General features: G+C 35.9%; 1 protein-coding gene across 2 annotated transcripts; it reads left to right on the forward strand.

The window, feature by feature from the left end:
- Nucleotides 1-399: 399 nt before the first annotated feature.
- On the forward strand, nt 400-18,718 carry LOC144447324 (endothelin-converting enzyme 2-like). 2 transcript variants are annotated; one of them, XM_078137285.1, is made up of 18 exons: nt 400-923; nt 1,080-1,542; nt 7,476-7,538; nt 8,529-8,645; nt 9,404-9,490; nt 9,911-10,038; nt 10,217-10,439; nt 10,976-11,080; nt 12,062-12,139; nt 12,340-12,443; nt 13,060-13,118; nt 13,518-13,569; nt 14,259-14,326; nt 14,939-15,069; nt 15,439-15,504; nt 16,103-16,198; nt 16,433-16,509; nt 17,095-18,718. In XM_078137285.1, the coding sequence occupies exons 1-18, from the start codon at nt 646-648 to the stop codon at nt 17,192-17,194; spliced, it is 2,295 nt and encodes a 764-aa protein (XP_077993411.1). In that variant the 5' UTR covers nt 400-645; the 3' UTR covers nt 17,195-18,718. The 2 variants fall into 2 exon arrangements, with proteins under 2 accessions (XP_077993411.1, XP_077993410.1); XM_078137284.1 differs by having other exon boundaries at nt 400-1,542.
- Nucleotides 18,719-19,870: the final 1,152 nt, after the last annotated feature.

Raw genomic sequence — 19,870 nt, forward strand, 5'->3', positions numbered from 1 at the left:
ATCATGTTGTACACGTGTATGCTAAGATTGGGTTTCAGCTAAGAGACTTGTGTAATATATACAAGGGTCCGCTGTCCCACTTACTGAACTCGCCCCTCCTGTGCTTGACAGGTGATCGGTCTTGCTATTATTATGGTTCAAGCACAAAGACTGAAGTCATATTTGCCAGGGTCAGCCGTCCTATCTAATGGATATCCCCCTCCATTGTTTGACTCGAACACTTTTAGTTCTTGAACTGATTGACCTTAAATGCTGGACTGTTGTAAACAAAACAGACATAAAACCTACAGATGTGAAACTGCATAATGTCGACTCATGTTGAATATATGGTTATATGGTCCTGGGGACGCAGAACATTCCAAAAGAAACACATGTAAATGTTTGTGCGAGAAAAGTGCTAGCGCAGATCCCTTGTATGTTTACATTGGGTTTATATTGATTACCACTTGTACAGGGTACTGGTTCACAAACTGAACTTTTACTATGTGACACTATATCAAGGCGTGGCCTATCTCACCTGTATGGTTCGTGCCGATCACATACTTATACCTACTTCCAGTACTCTATTCCATCGGTAGAGGCTTGTACAGCCGCTTTCCACGATATCACAATCGTTATAGCAAGGATTACGTACTACTGTCTGACATGGAAAACGACGGGTATCAACCCGAACTTCAGAAAGTGACGAAGATCAACGATAGCAATGGTGACACAGATCCAAATGTTATAGTAGTCGAGACACAGCCCGAAAATATGGCGAAAACACTGACAGTGGAATATACAGACGATTCTAACAGAAACAAGGCTGGGAGTACATGTTTCGTTGTTGTCATGATGGTGATAACTTTGAGCGTGGCATTATTGGCAGGTGCTTTGTGCAGCTACTACTTCGGGACAGATCCCCCGCAACCTTCCATTCCCCCATGTCAAGGTGAAGCCACGGTCGCGCCCAATGCTGTAGCAAACGCCGCTGCCGGTGCATCTGGCCGCTCTTTTAATAAGTTCGGATCTGAGTTGATTGCACCTGTACCGGCTAATGTGTACAACGACAAACCAAAACCAGCTATTCCTAGTCAAACAACATGTCTCACAAAGTCATGCGTGAAAGCAGCGGGTCGAATGTTAGACACTATGAACGAAAACGTCGACCCTTGCGAGGACTTTTACCAATATTCTTGCGGTGGATGGCTACAGAACAACCCTATACCAGCAGACAAGTCTCGTATTGGCGTTCTCGATCAGATAGATGATCGCAATTCGCATCTACTAAAGTCTATAATGGAGAAATCTACAGACAGTGTACCCAGTGAAATAGAAAAGAAAAGTCTGCGATTCTACGCTGCATGCATGGACGAAGAACGACGAGACGAGATAGGGGTATCACCGCTTGTAGATATTGTATCAGGATATGGTGGTTGGAACCCGAGTAGTACGGATATAGACGACACACTTGCACATATGATAACAAACTACGCTATCGGAACACTGTTTGATTTCTCTATCGGTATTGACGACTATGATTCAAGTCGACAGATGTTAATGGTAAGTCAGTCAGGATTTTATCGACGTACAACATTGATGTTTGTGTTAATTTCTCTCTACATGAATTCTTAAGAATTTGAAAACAGTTTTCGAATGTATACACTTGTACCACACAACATATGTGAGGAGGCGTCGATAGACTTTGTAGAAGTTTATTATAAACTGTAATGTAATGACATGAAGTTGTTTCTTAGCCGACAGCCCTTTTACCATTCTTCGCAAACCATAGCTGTTATTTCTTGGACAGTGTCGTAAAAGAGGGTGGGGGTTTACGACGCTGTCCTTTTTACCAAAATTTAGAGTTTATCTTATGATACACAATGTATACTCCAAGTAAATTTCGAACGGGTATTGGAAGCACATGGGAAGCGGCAACGAGTATACATTCTGGTAATTGGTAATGTTAAATTTTGGTTTCTGGATAGTTCAATAGAGAGCTTATTAAAAACCAGGACACGTCTCTGGGCTATTCACAGCCCAATCACTGTGATCGTACGACGTAAACAAAATCACAGTCAGCCGACATTGAGGTTAAATACTGTCACATTGGTATATTGACACACATGTAGTTTATGTCAATATCTACCCCATCGAGTCTACTAAATACTTTAACGTACAGAAAAGTGAAAGGTAAGTACTCCTACCTAGTGGTACCACTGTAAAACATTAGCGGCCCGGGACTATGAGACCCCAAACGTGAACTGAAGACTATAACTTGCTACGGTACAGTCATATTTTATTACGTGTTGGCCATATATTAGAATTCTATGTTGATGTTTTGTTACCCGTTGTGACTTTTCACCTAAATGGTTATAGAAGTCAGAGTACGACAATGATCATCGTTGCGTTGTAAAACTACAGTCCTTCTTACGGCACTGTAAAACTACAGCACTTCTTTAATACGACACTGTTAAACTACAACCCTTCTTACGGCACTGTAAAATTACAACCCTTCTTTACGGCACTGTAAAACTACAGCCCTTCTTACGGCGCTGTAAAACTACAGCACTTCTTTAATACGACACTGTAAAACTACAACCCTTCTGGCACTCTTCGAAACGCACGCCAGCAGAATCTTGAGAAGTATACTATTCTGTGGCATGGCACAGTGTAGCTTGCGAGAAAGGTTAATGAGTTTTTTCAATATTTACATTTTCATTAACAACTTACATAACATACTATTATGGGATAGTTATACACTTTATATGAATGAACTTTCAGCCTTCAGCATTGTTTCAGACCACTTGATTGTGCAAAGAGTCGGACTTATTTACTGAATGTGTAGTAAAACATGTTTACCTCTAAGACGTTTGACCTACCATGTATAGTAGCCAATAAATATTTACCCTGGATAAGTTTACATTGCTGATAAAACCATGCTATGCTACATTTTCAGCTTTTCTATTTAAAAAAATACAATGAAAACTTCTAAACGTTGTACAACTGTCGTCAACAGAAATGGCCATAAATATTTATGTATGCAAGAAATATAATACTATGAGTGTTGTGACACCGCCAACCTATGACCCAAAATCTCATTAATACAAAGAACTTCAACAATACATTGACTGACTATGAGCTGCAGTCCACCAAAACATTTTTACAAAAAACACAATAGTTATATGTCACAGTCAGTGCACAAAACAATATAAAAGGCTTTCAGCCACGAAAACATTTGCATTTAAAGAAAAAGTTGGCGTGCGTACTATAAATCAGGTGTCGGACACGATTAGCATCGCTATTTTCTGACTCCTGTTATCCGATCTGATTGTTTTCCTTCTTATGTACTTACGTTTGTGATGTCATTTTAATTTTTGATCGGGTAATAAAAGATATCGTATCGTATTGTATCGCATAACACAATACAACACTACAATACGGCGATGTGCTGCGCTGCGCTGGAATACAATGCAACACAATACAATATGATGCGATATGCAATATAATGCCATCAAATTCAATGCAATACAATGCGATGCGATCCGATGCTATGCGATGCAACACACCAACACGCACAGCATCATAACACGCCACATCACACCACTTCACTCCACGCCACGCCACACCACACCACACCATATACTGCAATACAATGCAATGCACTGTATTACTCCTACATGGAGAAACTGCAGTATCTGTTTGAAAACAAAAATAAAAGTTATAAAAAGATGATATTTAATTTTTTTTAAAAAGACAAGTAAATATATGAACAATTAAACAGTTCGTACAGAGTTTGACAATAATAAAAAAGGAAGTACATAATTAGCTAACAAAAGACGACTGAGATCAAATTCTTAGATACATGGTCTGCCTAATGAGAATTAAATATGCACGTATCAAAGAAAGAATTATAGTGAGGATCGTATATCTGACGAGGGTTACGAAAATAGTTCGATTTCAGTGAACTAGTGTAGTCCGTGACCCTGACAAAATAAATGAGTACATAAAGAATGAAATCGCGGTTGCATATTTTTGAACATGGAATTCGTGTTACCCCCACCACCACATCCCTAGTTAACAGATTATAAAGAGACCTGGGTACTTGTAATTACCTGCTGTAGATATACTAATCAAATAATCGGAGTACACGGAATGTACATTTAAGTGGTAAAATGACTATCAAGTATTTGCACACATTATTAAAAAGCGCAAACAAACAACCACACATGGATTACGCCTTCTCTTCGTTTCATAGATTGTAGTTCAAAGCTAAAGCATCCATCGAGGTCGTAGCAAGCCAAACAAAGAGTGAAGGCATACCGTACCGTTTATTGATATGCACTCAGTCTGATGGAGAACCTTGTACTTGGGCCATAATAATAAATTACATTAAGTTTTTGAATTAGTAAAGTCGTAAAGAATTCAGCATGCTATAACGTGAACGAAAATAACTTAGTTGTTAGGCGCGTGTACTGTTATTGAAACGAACAGCTAGAAGACCTTCGGTGACAATCTTTCCGACAACAGTTCTAAACCATAAACGTAACTTCTACTAATAAAATAAATCTGCAAGAGTTGATATTATTATAAATTCCATTGAAAACTGTTTACATATCACGATATGAAGAAACCATGTCGTAAATAACATTTGTATTTACGAATACGAGAGAAGCTTAAAGATGAGATTTTTTTGGCATGCGGACTAAAATTCTAAAATATGACCTATTTCGAGGCGAGAATTTTGAAAGACGGGATATATCAAATAACTGATTGACGGAACTTCTAAATAACGAGCAATTTATGTACTCAGAAACGTGTAGATAACTATGTATGTAGAGATTGCTGTAATAAGAAACGCCATTGAGATTTAGGCAGCGTCACTCCCAGAGAGGTTTCGATGAACTCTGTCTAGAAACTGACAGATAAGCTTTAGATCACTTTTAGAAGTGTGTGGTTTATAGTGTTTCAACTACTTCACACCAAACCTTGATTTACAATGCAGAGTTTGACATGTTATCAACTATGCCATCACTTGTTACTCTTAAAACTTTGCCATACCGTGTCAAACCAATACGTGTTTTATGACAGCTGTCCTCAATCAGCTTTAGTTGTTTTATGACTAGGTTGACCTTTCTGAAGTTGACTTGGTGCCAGTGTTATAAATCGACAAACTGGTATTTATAAGTATACCACGAAGTAATCAAACAAGGATAAACTATGACAAGTACCAGTACATGAGTGATGCAAAGGTCACAGTGGAGATGTTGTCTCATTCAACGAAGGAATGCAAAGTTTAATACCATGTTGTATTCCATAGCTACAACACTATAACCGAAGCTATTTCAAAATATTTGTTCCTTTGTTTCGTGTCAGCGAATATTATCAATCGATATTTGATATTTATATGATCACACCACAAACTGATCAGACACAGTTAAACTATATAACGCGTGACATGACGACAAATCTATAATCAAGCAAAAATATAGATATTTCCCCATGCTTTCCACGAGTGTTTTGTGTATAATAGTTGTGGTACATTGACTTGCATAATGACAAACTTTGTGTTTATGTCGTGTTCGTACCCTTGGATGTGGGTGTGCTTTGGGGTCTAATTGTCTGTGTGTATGTGTAACTCTGTGTCTGTATCAGTGTATCAGTTCGTTTGTCTGTCTGTCTGTCTGTCTGTCTGTCTGTCTGTCTGTCTGTCTGTCTGTCTGTCTGTCTGTCTGTATGTCTGTCTGTCTGTCCGTCTGTCCGTCTGTCTGTCTGTCTGTCTGCATGCATGTGTCTGTGCATGCATGCGTGTGTGTGTATATATATGAATGTATGTATGTATGTATGTATGTATGTATGTATGTATGTATGTGTATGTATGCGTGTGCGAGTGTTTAACAAATACACGCGTGCGTGTGTGCGTATGTGTTTGTTTGTTTGTTTGTGTATGTATGTGTGTGTGTGTGTGTGTGTGTGTTTTAGGACCAAGTTGTGTTTGTGTATACATGTTATTTACGCATTAGTATTAGCACTGTTGTAGATTGCTGTTTGTGTCAAGTCCTAGTCATCGGCTATACATATGCCGCAAATGTACAAGTCAGATTAAAAAATCAACGGTGTTGTCATAAACATATGTCACTCAGGGCTGAGTGATCTTAACGTCTCCCTTAGCCATTGAATGCATGCACATCGTAATTATCAGGTGCAGTCAACGAAACTGTTCTTGCGAAAAGCTCTTTCTTACATAATTTTTCATTGGGCTGGCAATTTTTTTTGAAAAATCGATAGCGAGAAGGTAGCCAACAAGGAAGAATAGCGTTGGGGAAGTCCTGATTTTGATACAGTGGAGGGGAAAGCATGGAATTGTGGGGGAGAGATGGAGAGTGCTGTCATACTATGTAAGGGAACGCACATTGCTATAAAGGAAAGCCCAAACGTTTTCATGTGGGGAGTGAGTAATTAATTCACAGTATTGGGTGGGCAGTGGGAGGGAAAGAGGACAGATATCTTTCACCACCAGTGGGAGGGCACTTAAAAACAGCTAAAAACCCTCCCCACATTTTGGGGGGAACGATTGTATTAAAAACATCAATGTTGGAATGAAACAACATATATTTAATGGGAACCACAAATCTGTCCGTTGGCTGCTCCTGAATTATTGTCCTTATAATAGAATTGCTCTTATGATCGAACACTGTCCGTATAATAGAATTGCTCTTATGATCGAATACTGTCCGTATAATAGAATTGTTCTTATGATCGAATACTGTCCGTATAATAGAATTGTTCTTATGATCGAACACTGTCCGTATAATAGAATTGCTCTTATGATCGAACACTGTCCGTATAATAGAATTGTTCTTATGATCGAATACTGTCCGTATAATAGAATTGTTCTTATGATCGAATACTGTCCGTATAATAGAATTGTTCTTATGATCGACATAATTACTGTCCGTATAATAGAATTGATATTATGAAGCAGAACGACATAATTACTGTACGTATAATATAATATAATATAATATAATATAATATAATATAATATAATATAATATAATTGTTCTTATGATCGAATACTGTCCGTATAATAGAATTGTTCTTATGATCGACATTATTATTGTCCGTATAATAGAATAGTTCTTGTGATCGACATAATTATTGTCCGTATAATAAAAATTGTTATTATGATCGACATAATTACTGTCCGTATAATGGTATTGTTCTTATGATCGAATAATGTCCGTATAATAGAATTATTATGAACAACATAATTACTGTCCGTATAATAGAATTGCTATTATGAACGACATAATTACTGCCCGTATAATAGAATTGCTATAATGAACGACATAATTACTGCCCGTATAATATAATTGTTATTATGAACGACCTTATTACTGTCCGTATAATGAAATCATTATTATGAACATTATTCACTGTTTTATACATAATGAACAGCATAACGATATTCGTGTTAAAAATTCATTTTACAGCTGGACCAACCAATGCTGAATCTTCCTGACAGAAGTTTCTATTTCCGTGATGACAACGACCCAGTAAGTAGTCATTTCCCCGTAAAGTCATTTACGCTACAGTACGTTTTTCATTTGTTGCATGACCGCCCTCTGTTTTATAAGTATCTAACAATGGAAAGTCTGTACTAATCAGAAGCCTACGATTACAAAGTGGCTGCCATTTAATCAGAGTTACTCCCAGTGGATTTCACCTAAAACATAGACTAATATAAAGAATCTTCCGATTGCCACAAGTTAATAAGTTTCTCATTGATAGTACTCGTATTTTCACAGACTATTGCATCCTTCGACTAATTTTCAGTATTTTACATTACACTGTAAATGACCCAAGTGACCATTAACTTCAATATGCCAAACCAGCTGTAGATATAAGTTCATCAGATGTCTGACATGTAATAATCCCCATTTTGTTGAGCGCACACCGAAATGGAATAGTACATTTAGCAATGCTATTCAAGACCTATGAGGGCAGCAACCTGCGATTTGCGACTTGCAAAACTGCGGTGGCCAACTTGTACACTGCAGCTAACAAAACTACGACTAGGTCAGAGAGTTGCCAAACATCGACTTCACCCTTATGTTTTAGACTCATGGACAACGTACCCACAGGCTCTTTGACTTGTCCGTATTTACAATTTAGTTGTATAGCTATATGCGTTCAGCAAATACCACTCTAATCGATTGTTATGATGTACAACGCCTTATGAGAGAGAGAGAGAGAGAGAGAGAGAGAGAGAGAGAGAGAGAGAGAGAGAGAGAATGATTGTTAAGTATGCTTCAGTATGATGAATACTACAAGAATTGCTTAATCTAGCACAAATTATGTCCCAAACCGTACCAACTCAGATTATCTAACTATAAACGTTTTAGTCAAGTTTTTAATCAAGACAACCAAATTAATTGCGGCATAGACATAAACCTTTTGATTAATTGCCCCTTCCCAATGTAATGCATAAGTACTAGTATACAAAATTTGCATCTGGACCATGTGATTTACGCTTATTCCAACAGGTGGTTTTGAGTTACTTGAAGTTAATGAAAACCGTTCTTAGTGAACTTGGATTGGAACAACCAACACTAGATAATGTGACCGATGCTGTGTGGCAGTTTGAGGTGGAGGTGGCCCAGGTAAGGCTATATCAATGACATGTACACAGACAGACAAACTGGCAAATATTGACAGACAGACAGACAGACAGACAGACAGACAGACAGACCAAGGGAGAAAGGTGGACAATATACATGTAAACATGCCTCAACTTCATCTAAATTTGAATGCCAATCTGAACTAGCGTACTTTTAGGAGTACAAAAATCGGACATAAATGATCTTAACTTCCAGAAAGGTGTAACTGGATGGGTGTGTAAATTTGTCTGTTGAAATTGTTCTTTTCATTTTCTTGTCTTGTTAAGCTTTGCTTCCGCATAGTTTGTACTTTCCTTTTGGGGTGGTATTTAATGTTTTTATGAGTGGTAACAGGGCCCGGGTTGAAATCAGCCTTTGTTGTATATATCCTGGCTACCCTTTTTAACATAAATTTTACAACAACTACGAACAAAATATGGCGTTTACACTCTGGCCGTTCAACGTAACAACAGCACGCGTCTACGTCGAATGGGATCAACGATATTTAACGGGTTTAGAAAAAACGAGTCAAAACATTGAAATAGGCATTATGTATCAGAGTTTTTCATTTTTGCGGAGGTATGATATAATATATTATATCCCGATAATGTTCTTTATATAGTCGGAAAATATTCAGGACCTAAGGATTTGTCACTACTCGTCTTTCAACTCGTAGTAACAAGGCCCCATACTTAACTCACATTTGTCTTGGCCGAAGGAAGACAAATATTGGGGAGTAATATCTCGTTATTTCTTTCCAGATTTTGGTTCCCAAGTCTGAAAGACAAGACATCTTGCAGCTTTACAACAAACTGACAATAGAGGAGTTGCAAGCAAGTTCACCACAAGTAAGTAAAGCTTTGTAGGATACAAATAGAACAACAGTGTCTATACTCTCTGTACATGTTGAGTCCGATGCAAATGAAGATTATTCTGACCAATCATATTTCCCTTACTATTAAACAATAAACTCCAAAATGATTAACTGTATCTATCAGTGGTATACGTAGTTGTATGTAGGTGTACCTGGGCGTTGACTGGAATACTTACCAAAAACAAAACTTGCTAAAAAGAAATAAATAAATAGATATGAAAAACGAAAGTACTGAGCCTTTGCCCGGGTGAGGGCGCTAACACGGTTATATATGGTATTATTATAGTAACAAGTTGGAATGGTGTCATTTTAGTACAAGACATACCTTGCTTTGTCTTTGGTGGTATTTACATTTGTCTAATTTGGTCGTTTATCACGTGATTACACTTTACAGCTTGATTGGTTACATATACTAAATGTGTTGATGGCTCCCCATGTAATCCAACGAAGTGAGGAAATATTGATCTATGCAACTGACTATCTAATAGACCTGTCTATTCTCATTTCAAATAGTGATCACAGGTACAGTAACTTCTTAAAATATTGTTACAGTCCCATCGATTTTACCGTTCACCGTTGTCTCTGTTTGATACAACCATGCAGAAACCAATAAGAAACTGCACATTCTACACTTTGCGAGCAACAATCAAGAGATAGAGCAGAGAAAATGTTAATATTTATCAATATCTTTATCTGACAGAACTATCCACAATTTCATGCTTTGGCAACTCGTAGCCCCGTACAGTAAGATGACATCATCAAAGATGTACGACGCTCATAGCAAAGTCATCAATGCGATAACTGGGGCAACTGTTGCCAAGGAGCAATGGAGAATTTGTTCTAGGACGGTTGGTAGTCATCTAGACATGCCTGTTGGTGCCATGTTTATCAGGGAGACATTTGGTCCCGAGCAGAAACAAAAGGTAAATTCATGACAGCTGTTTATTTCAAAGATAAATAAACGCTTTTATAGGTTTAGAAGCTGGTAAAGGGGATGGGGAGAGGGTATGATTTCTTTACTTCTTCATTTTGCTGGGGAATTTCTGAGAAAGGCAAAAAGATTTTACAATATGATCGAATTAATTAATGACTGATAAGTATTTGATTTGATAAATAACTTGTCCAATAAAATAGAAATAGAATGCATTCTACACTTATTTTAATTCAATCTGATCATTATAATATATTTGAATTGTTGTCTGCTGTGAGAGACTTCAATATAGATACGATGTTGCCCTGTCTTGTAGTAGCCTCCAAATCTAGTAAAGATGCCCTACTGCACTTGGTATATATTCAGCCATTTTGTGGATTTCCTGCGAGGGGTTTACAGAAAAACATCACGAATACCCTAACCTCTGTCTTGACACTCTTTGTATTTGATAAGACAGAGAGATTACAGTATTTGTGACGTCCTCACAGGGGACATTTCTCATTGATGTATACATTTACATCTCTACAGGTTGTTGAAATCGTGGACAGCGTCAAATCAACATTCAGAGAAGCCTTGTCAAGTCATACTGCCGACTGGATGAGTCAAGAAACAGTCGAAGCTGCCTTAGATAAGGTCAAGTTCGATAGTCTTTTACTCACTATTGTAATTCTATTTGTTTAGAATTAACAATGGTAATAAACAAATCACCATATATTGTATGTACTCATTACGTCAACAAACATATCACTAACTATTTCTATGTACACATCAGCAAACAGAATACCGTCTCCTTTCTATGCAGATCACATAACCATACATTTATTTACGTGTACAGATCATATCAAACATAATGCCGTCTTTTCCTATGTGCACATCACATCATCTATTTCTATGTATCCATTACACAAAACAAACATATCGCCATATATTTTATGTATACATTACATAAACAAACATAATACTCTTTTTGTTTCTATGTACACCACATAATTTAGAAATGCATCTACACACATAAAAAAAACATATAATCTATTTCCGCTTACACAAAACGTCGATAAACTATCGCTATCTATGGTTTTGTGTACTCGGTCACATAAACACACATACCAGCACATATTTCTATGTACACACCATATCATTAAACATGTGGCCATTTATGTACTATCCATATACATTGTACACATTACCTCAACAAACCTGTCACTATATAGTGTAGTATACATCAATACACATTGCTCTAAAGCTATTCGTATCTATTCATAAACATTTATCTATTAATTGTAAGTTAGAATTGAGTTAAAACATGTTGTTGTTGTTGTTGTTGTTGTTGTTGTTGTTGCTGTTGTTGTTGTTGTTGCTGCTGCTGTTGTTGTTGTTGTTGTTGTTGTTGGTGGTGGTGGTGGTGGTGGTGGTGGTGTTTTGATCACAAATACATCCATTCTTGTATTGAAACATGAAAAGTGACAACCTCAAATAGTCTGTTTTACTAGCAGTTGCTGGTAAATGTCTCTCACAAATAACAGTCTTGGTTTTATGAGAGGAAAGTACAATTTCAGACCTCCACGATGACAACTACACGCTTGAAGATAAACCTATTCATTTTTTCATCAACAGGTGGATGCAATGGGGGAGAAAATAGGTTATCCCGATTTCATTCTTGATCCAGAAGAATTAGACAAGCGATATGATGAGGTAAGATTATCGATAATTGATGTTAATTAATAGTGCAATATGTTTGTAATATCAAATGTCTCGCTGTGTACATAAATGTAAACATAATTAATAAGCAAATGTAAATATGATCGATTAATAATCACATGTTGTGTACATAGATGTGAGCAGGATCGATTGATTTTTTTTTTACACAACTTTTTCATGTTATTTGTTTCCAGTTTGTGTTGGACGAATCTAACTACTTTCAGACTGTCATAAACAGCTTACATTTTGATTATAGAAAGATGATTAACAAATACCAACAACCTGTAGATAAACAAGAGTAAGTATTCTTTATCGTTACTATAAGACCATTCCAGATTATAGACCCGTGTATATTCCAAAACATATAATAGTCTCTTTGTTAGGGATTTTCAGTCACAATCATGCAGTCAGTTACCTTTATTCTGATGCTGAGAAGGTATTTCTAAAGAATGAAAATGTTTCACATGTTATCAACGCCATGATTAGGGAATCTTCAGATGGGACTTTTAGTGAAAAGGTCACCCATTTGGGTGGCTTATACCCTTATACCATTCTTGCTCTATCTAGAGTATCTTGTATCCAAAGGTTTTATATTTGTTTATGATGTTATTTTCCTTGGTAAAAATGAAGTGCAGGTATATTTACAATAGGAAACCGCTTTTGTTGCATTTAGTTGCATTTCCAGTTATAAGCACACATGTAAACTCGATGTACACGTAATGGTATGTCGTTGAATACTAACAAACGTGAACATCAACTTGTAGGGTCACACAGAGTTCATGATGTCCTTTCATGAACTCTGTGTGACCCTTCAAGTTGATTTTAGTTCTGCTAATTTGCATATGAAGAGTTTTTAACTATGATTCGTATTGGGGCTAACTTGAGTCAAAATCATTTCTTTTTCCTGTTTTCAGATGGCTTGCCCCTCCCCATATACTCAATGCCTACTACAGACCATCTGCAAATGAAATGAGTAAGTATTACCATAACAATATTATAATTTCTTGGTATATATAAATACAAATGGTTTAAAATATCTGTCATTGTAAATTTAATGTGCTATATCACTCCAGTTATCATCAATTAGAGCAATATATTGTTGTAAAATATGATTACATAAGTAACCATTGCAATCTAAAAAATATTAGGTAAGTAATTAGGGTAATAACAATTGAATAAGCTAATGTTATATACTTATTAATTGGTAAATTGTTAATTGATATATTTAGAAAGACAATTTACAAAATCTAAGTTATGATTAGTAAGATATGTATATTCTGTATTGGATACACTATCTACTATATTTGTGTCTTCAAACGTTGGAAATTTATGTTGTTCATAGTACAGTAAATTACCAAATGTTTAATTTCAGCTATTATGGCAGCCATGTTGCAGTCACCCATCTTCGATAGTGAAGGCCCTGAGTAAGTATATATATAAAAGTCTGATTCCATGGCTTGACAACCTTAGCGACCGAATGAGTAACTTATGTCCTGAGTAACTTATACTTACTGACTGACTGTCTGTCTGTCTGTCTGTCTGTCTGTCTCTCTGTTTACTGGTTTGAAATGATATCCGGTGTATAAACGGTATATGGCAATGCGGAGAGATTAGTTTTTGCTGGAAATGTAATTACATAACTTCCTCTAATTTGCATATTAATAAACCTTTTACGTGTTTTCTCAATATCTCAAAGAATTGCTGGCTATATTGATATCGAAATGTGGTACAAACTTGTAATGTTCAGGCTTCACATCATGCAATAAACACTTATTTACTGTTGCTATGTATGTATGTATGTATGTATGTATGTATGTATGTATGTATGTATGTATGTATGTATGTATGTAGTCATGCTTCCATTTTCGTATTGTTTATTTACTTAGGTAGCATTGTTGTTATTTATGCAAAAGACTGGACTTTAGTAGGAGTAATTTTTTCAATTGTGAAAAGCCATTAGCTTTGCATTTGGCTATCGGTAAGGGCGTGGTCTTAGTTGTTTGGCATATTTGTGTCAATTTTTCATATTTTCAGCATGTTTATTTGTACTAGAAATAATACTGAAATAAAGGAATAAATTTCTGTATTTCGATCTATGTTTTCATTTTTCCAGAGGACTGAATTACGCAAGGCTTGGCTTTATTGTTGCCCACGAGTTAATTCATGGATTTGATACACATGGTAGGTACCATATCAGATACTGTAATAGTATTGTATATAGGTTAGATTTCGATAAGAAAGATTTTGATGATATGTTTGGGTGGTGTAAAGCGGTGCAAGATCTCTCTTATCAAACTCTAAAGGAAAGTCAACAAATGACTTGGTTTGCTAATTGTAAATGTTATGTGGGGGGGGGGGGGCATATGCAATAGTTTAATATGGAAATATGTATTGTTAGTGTGCCAGGTAGTGTTTGGGCGAGAGTGGAGTATAAGACATATTTCAGCTGTTCTGAGTAAGACATTTACTTCGTGAAATAGAACACTGTAGCGACCGAAGGAAGACTTCTACCGGTTGATACATCGGCATACCGAAAGTTGATAACACCAATTTACATGTATATGATATTTAGATAATAACATATACATTTAATAGCAAGTTATGGTAGGTAATACATACCATATAGATGAAATACAATGATGTATGTCATTGGGACAAATAAGGCTTACTATGGAGAGACATGATTTGAAATCTTCACAAGAAAAAATAAGTTAATTGATTCGCAAATTCTTTCTAATATGAAATATTTGTCATTTGTATTTATCTCTGAAGTTTGTTATTTTGAATTTGCAGGTCGACTTTACAATAAATATGGTAGCATCGCCCCCTGGTGGTCAGATGAATCAACTCGTATCTTTGACAGACGGACTGAATGTGTGGCAGAACAGTATAGTAACTATGAAGTGAAAGGAATCAATATGAAGGTGTGTTGGACCACTTTGTGGCATGTCAGCATTTATAGTAACACATCCTGCTATCATTGCAAAGTGGCTTACGTAATTGCCGCATACAAGGACGTAAACGAATGACAAAATAAGTTACATGAATCGAATGAAATGTCCTGATTGCTCTTATTCATAATTATGTAGCTTTCAATATGCATTCGAGTGGCACGCACGTGTGTGAGATACAGACGACATTGGAAGACTGCTCAGATTTTCATTCAAGAACACTATACCCATACAAGTTCAGACAGTCCACATATACACGATGTTAAGAGAGACAAAGTACATCGACATAACACAACTTTAACACAACTTTCTGTGTTTTTTTGTATATTTTATGTGTTGCAGGTTGATGGAAATTTAACCAAAGGAGAAAACATTGCTGATTTAGGAGCAATCAAATATGCATATAATGTAAGTAAACTCTGCAAATCTCCATGCTTTGAAAGACGAGCTCTCTGTTCAGAAATTGACCTATGACATGAATATTGACCTTTTGCTAAAAGAAATTTGCCCATGTCTTGTATCATCATTATTGAATCGTCTACACACATTTCTTTTCCGAAGATGGTCACTTTGTTGAATACAAACCGAGTGGGGTTTCATACATCCGTAATGTATTGACAATTGTCAACTGTGATTTATTTTGCTTTAAAGGGAACACAGAGGAGTCTTATTTATCAAGGTTGCATTTCATTATTAAATTTACCCAGGAAAGTTATTTTCACCAATTCTGCAATTCTCAAGAATAGAGTTTGCTAACTATACACCAGCTTCCTTTACAGGTTACCTTGTCTCGAGTGTCTTGTATTACGTATACAGTCGTAGAGAGATGAGTAGACATTGCTAGAATGATGTTATTAACTTATGAAGATTGGAAGCTAATGTAGGATATTTGTTTAAGATGGTTTAACTAAATACAATAATTTAGGAAGGTCAATATTAATTCCAAATGTTTATTCAAAAAACTTTTATGACGTTTCATAAACGTTGTTCATTTGACTACATGTAGGCATACCAATCATCGCTTGAAGCTATGGGTGGAGAGCCATTGCTACCAGCCCTAGATAAAACAAACGATCAAGTCTTCTTTATAGCATTTGCACAGGTCAGTATCAATTCATTGATTCTAATATTCATTTATATTTTGTCTAATTGTCATTGTTGCATCTCATGGGGAAAAACCCGAATGTTCACGGATTATCGACGTTTTATTCCAAATTTTGAAATAAAGATATGAATGATTGTGAGTCATCATGGTATCAGACCATTATTCGAAATTGAGATAGACTCTTAGCTTATAAACTGATACATTTTCGTTTCATTTTGTAATTTGTTATAGAATTGGTGTAGTAATCTAAGAGAACGCCGTGCCAAACTTCAACTTCTAACCGACAGTCATTCACCTGAGCAGTACAGGTAAGATAGAAGTATTATCCAAAAGTTTGTAAAAGTATTGTTCCTGGAGTTTTACGTCGTATTATGATTAATAACCGACATTATGTAACAGAAGTGGATTCATAGTAATAATTTAGATGTGAAGATAGTGTAATCCAGAAAATTAATATTATCACATACGTTTTGGAATCAATATTCTTAAGCTTGAACTTGGTTGATGTAAGAAAACTGACAGCATATAATGTTGGGGGCTATGTCTCTGAACGTATAAGACTTGTTAGGTAATTGATAGATTTTGAGAGTATTATTGACATACAGTACAGACAGCATCGTGGTTTTGACGGATTCTTCTTCAAGTGAAGGCAATAATGATATAAAATATTGTGTAGTCAAGGATATGTCTACTACTACTACTACTACTACTACTACTACTACTACTAAAGATGGAATAATCTACATGTGGTTAGGGTATGAAGATTGGTTTTCATAGTTGAATGTTAAACATCTACGTTTTTTAATATTCAAACAATATTTTTACTACTTTTAATATTTTATTTGAACTTTGTACCTTATTTCCTATTTCATTTCTCCTTTTTATATAAACAGAGTCATTGGAACGCTGTCACAGTATGAAGAGTTTTCCCATGCATTTAACTGTCCTTTGGGTTCCCCCATGAACCCAAAAGATAAATGTTCTGTGTGGTAACAATGTCCATCTTCATGGCGTTCGATCCAAGCTGAAACATGTCTTTGCTCTGGAGAGGGCCAACGAGCTAAGCTCAATTTATCGAAAAGATGAAGTGTAAATTACGAATTACATAATTAAGAAATTGTCATCATTTTGTCACTAATACCTTAAAATTTATTCACACAGCAAAAATTATAATGTACAAAAGTTATTGTTTAACAACGATGTCATACGATGACATTTCTGAAAAATCTTTTACGTGTAAATTGAAAAGGAAACTATAAAAGAAAATAAATTAAATGTATGATTGCAAGTAATGGAAAACATCTAATTGAGGTTGCACAATCTTCATTAATACTAACAAGTGGCAATTACGAGTTTAACTTACGAAACTATCCTTTGCCCATCCACTCTAATATATATTTATACATTGTGCCAAAGGTGACATGTTGTTGATATTTTAATGATATTCATAATTTGTTGTGATGTACAAATCACATAATATTGACATATTGTCAGAAGTCTTTGTCTTATACCGCATAAATATTATTGGTAACGATAGAGAAAATATCAAATATGTAGGACGTCGCATTCGTTTCAAATTTACCGTTTCAAAGTAACTATATAGTACTGTCCTATTGATTCTTGGAACCATGAACAATATATTCTCCATCAAATATGTAGTGTTTATTTTCCTTTGTCTGTCACGAAAGTGACTGAAATTTGATGTATATCAACAGATTATTTTCTGTCATGATGTATCTGTTATAATGAAAGAATAATGGCTATCACATTAATCATATTAAGTACGTTTTTTTGTAAAATTATAGTTACAGTGAAATAGGTTATCAAATATATATATGGTGGGAATAAAATTGAAATGTATAATAGGTTTTTATAGATCTTGTGTTGGTAACACTAACAGTATACTACATCTGTTAATAGTGTCATATGGATTTTATTTTGGAAAATTGGAGTAGGGGTTTTGAGTCTGAGAATATTGCAATCAGAGGAAGGTACTGGAGCGAAGTGTGGCATGTTTTCAATGGCACCTATACCAAAATAACTTTGATTAATACACATCGCAGAATTTACACTGCTCCAGCACCTCATTAGTGCCATAACAATAAAATCTTATTGAAAAACTAGGGTATCGTGTGTTTGATAAAACATTTGACTGTTTTAGGACAACTGAACTAAGGTTCAGCCGTGATGTGTGCGTGTGCGTGTGCGTGTGCGTGTGTGGAGATAACTTAAAGTCAACAAGCCTTCGTAGAACACACCCCATTCTCAAATACTTTGTGAATGAATGATAACACAATTTAAATGAAATTAGTGGCCACAAATAAATACTTTAATTTGTTTGTTATACATGTGTGTGCAAAAAATGGCTTGATTTTGATGATTGACCTTGTAGCTTTAAGTCTAGGCCAGAAAGAAAGCTTACACCTAATAATATTGGTTAAACACTTGAATGGAGAATAATCCTCTTCCGTGCTTGAATGGAATCTCTGTGTATTGAAGTGTTTGAGCAAAACAGTAAATCACGATTGTTCACTACACATATGGCCATCTTTCAATAAAGTTATAAAGTTATATCAGTACTATAATGACACGTGTATATTTCTCTTGTTCTGTCTTACGTCTGGAATTCGGTCACACATAAATGCTAGGTGTGGGATATTCATTTTGATAGTGTACCCTGAGGGTGAAGGTCAAAATTCACTTAGTCTGTCTTACAAGAAAGTGTGCATTTGATTATACGAGGTTAGACACGTGAGTGGAGCTACAACTGGGATATATTTTCATCATATATAAACCAACGATAATTTCACTAAAATCTGGTAAATTACTCTGATCCATCACTACATGAAAATTCGACCGACTTGTAATTAGATTGACTAATTGCTTTCTTCGAAATATATTGAAATTTTCTAAAGATGACAAAAGCAGTGAGAAAGTATAAGTTGTCACGCTTAGCAGTCTGTATGCAGAGATTTGTTGTATACTTTTGGCTGGATAATTTTGTCCTAACAGAAAGTGAACTTGAAAGTTCGAATGTCTTCGGTAATTACAGAGGTGGGGGTGGGGGGGGGGGGTTAGGAGGATGTCACTTTTTTACAAATCGGTCCTCGAGGAAGCATTTTAGAAAATAGAAATTAGGGGATGGTCACATTTGTACACACATTCTTTTTTTTTGCCTTATTTTGTAATTTTGGCATGATCCCACTGCTGCCACCAGTTCCAAAATGCTACTGCTACCATCCCACCACATATCGGTAAAATGCAGTGAATTAGCTGTTAGTTGCGGTGTGAGGAAAGGAGCATATCTCATAGTAATAAAGGGGGAACAGCATTGCATATTGGGGATATGTGGTGGAGTGGAGATCTTGGTATTGATCTTTGTCCTAATGTTGTAAGTTGTGCACTCACCACATCTAGCCTTTGGCTCAGACAAACTCACAGTGGTGGTAATAGTGGAAAACAACACATGCCTTTAAAATCTATCAATGTTGTGGGATCGATCTTACCACAGAATGTAGATCTCACGGCAGAAAAAAATCCCCATCTCGTGGGATTCGATGACCTTCTGACTTCTAATCTTGAGCTCTAACAACTACGCCACATGGAGGCTTTCTCGAAAATGTTTTCATTGAAAAATTTAAACAGGGGAGTCACGTTGTTGAGACAGGA

The sequence above is a fragment of the Glandiceps talaboti genome, chromosome 16 (genome assembly GCF_964340395.1).
Source record: "Glandiceps talaboti chromosome 16, keGlaTala1.1, whole genome shotgun sequence".
In the NCBI taxonomy this organism is placed as follows: Eukaryota; Metazoa; Hemichordata; class Enteropneusta; family Spengelidae; genus Glandiceps; species Glandiceps talaboti.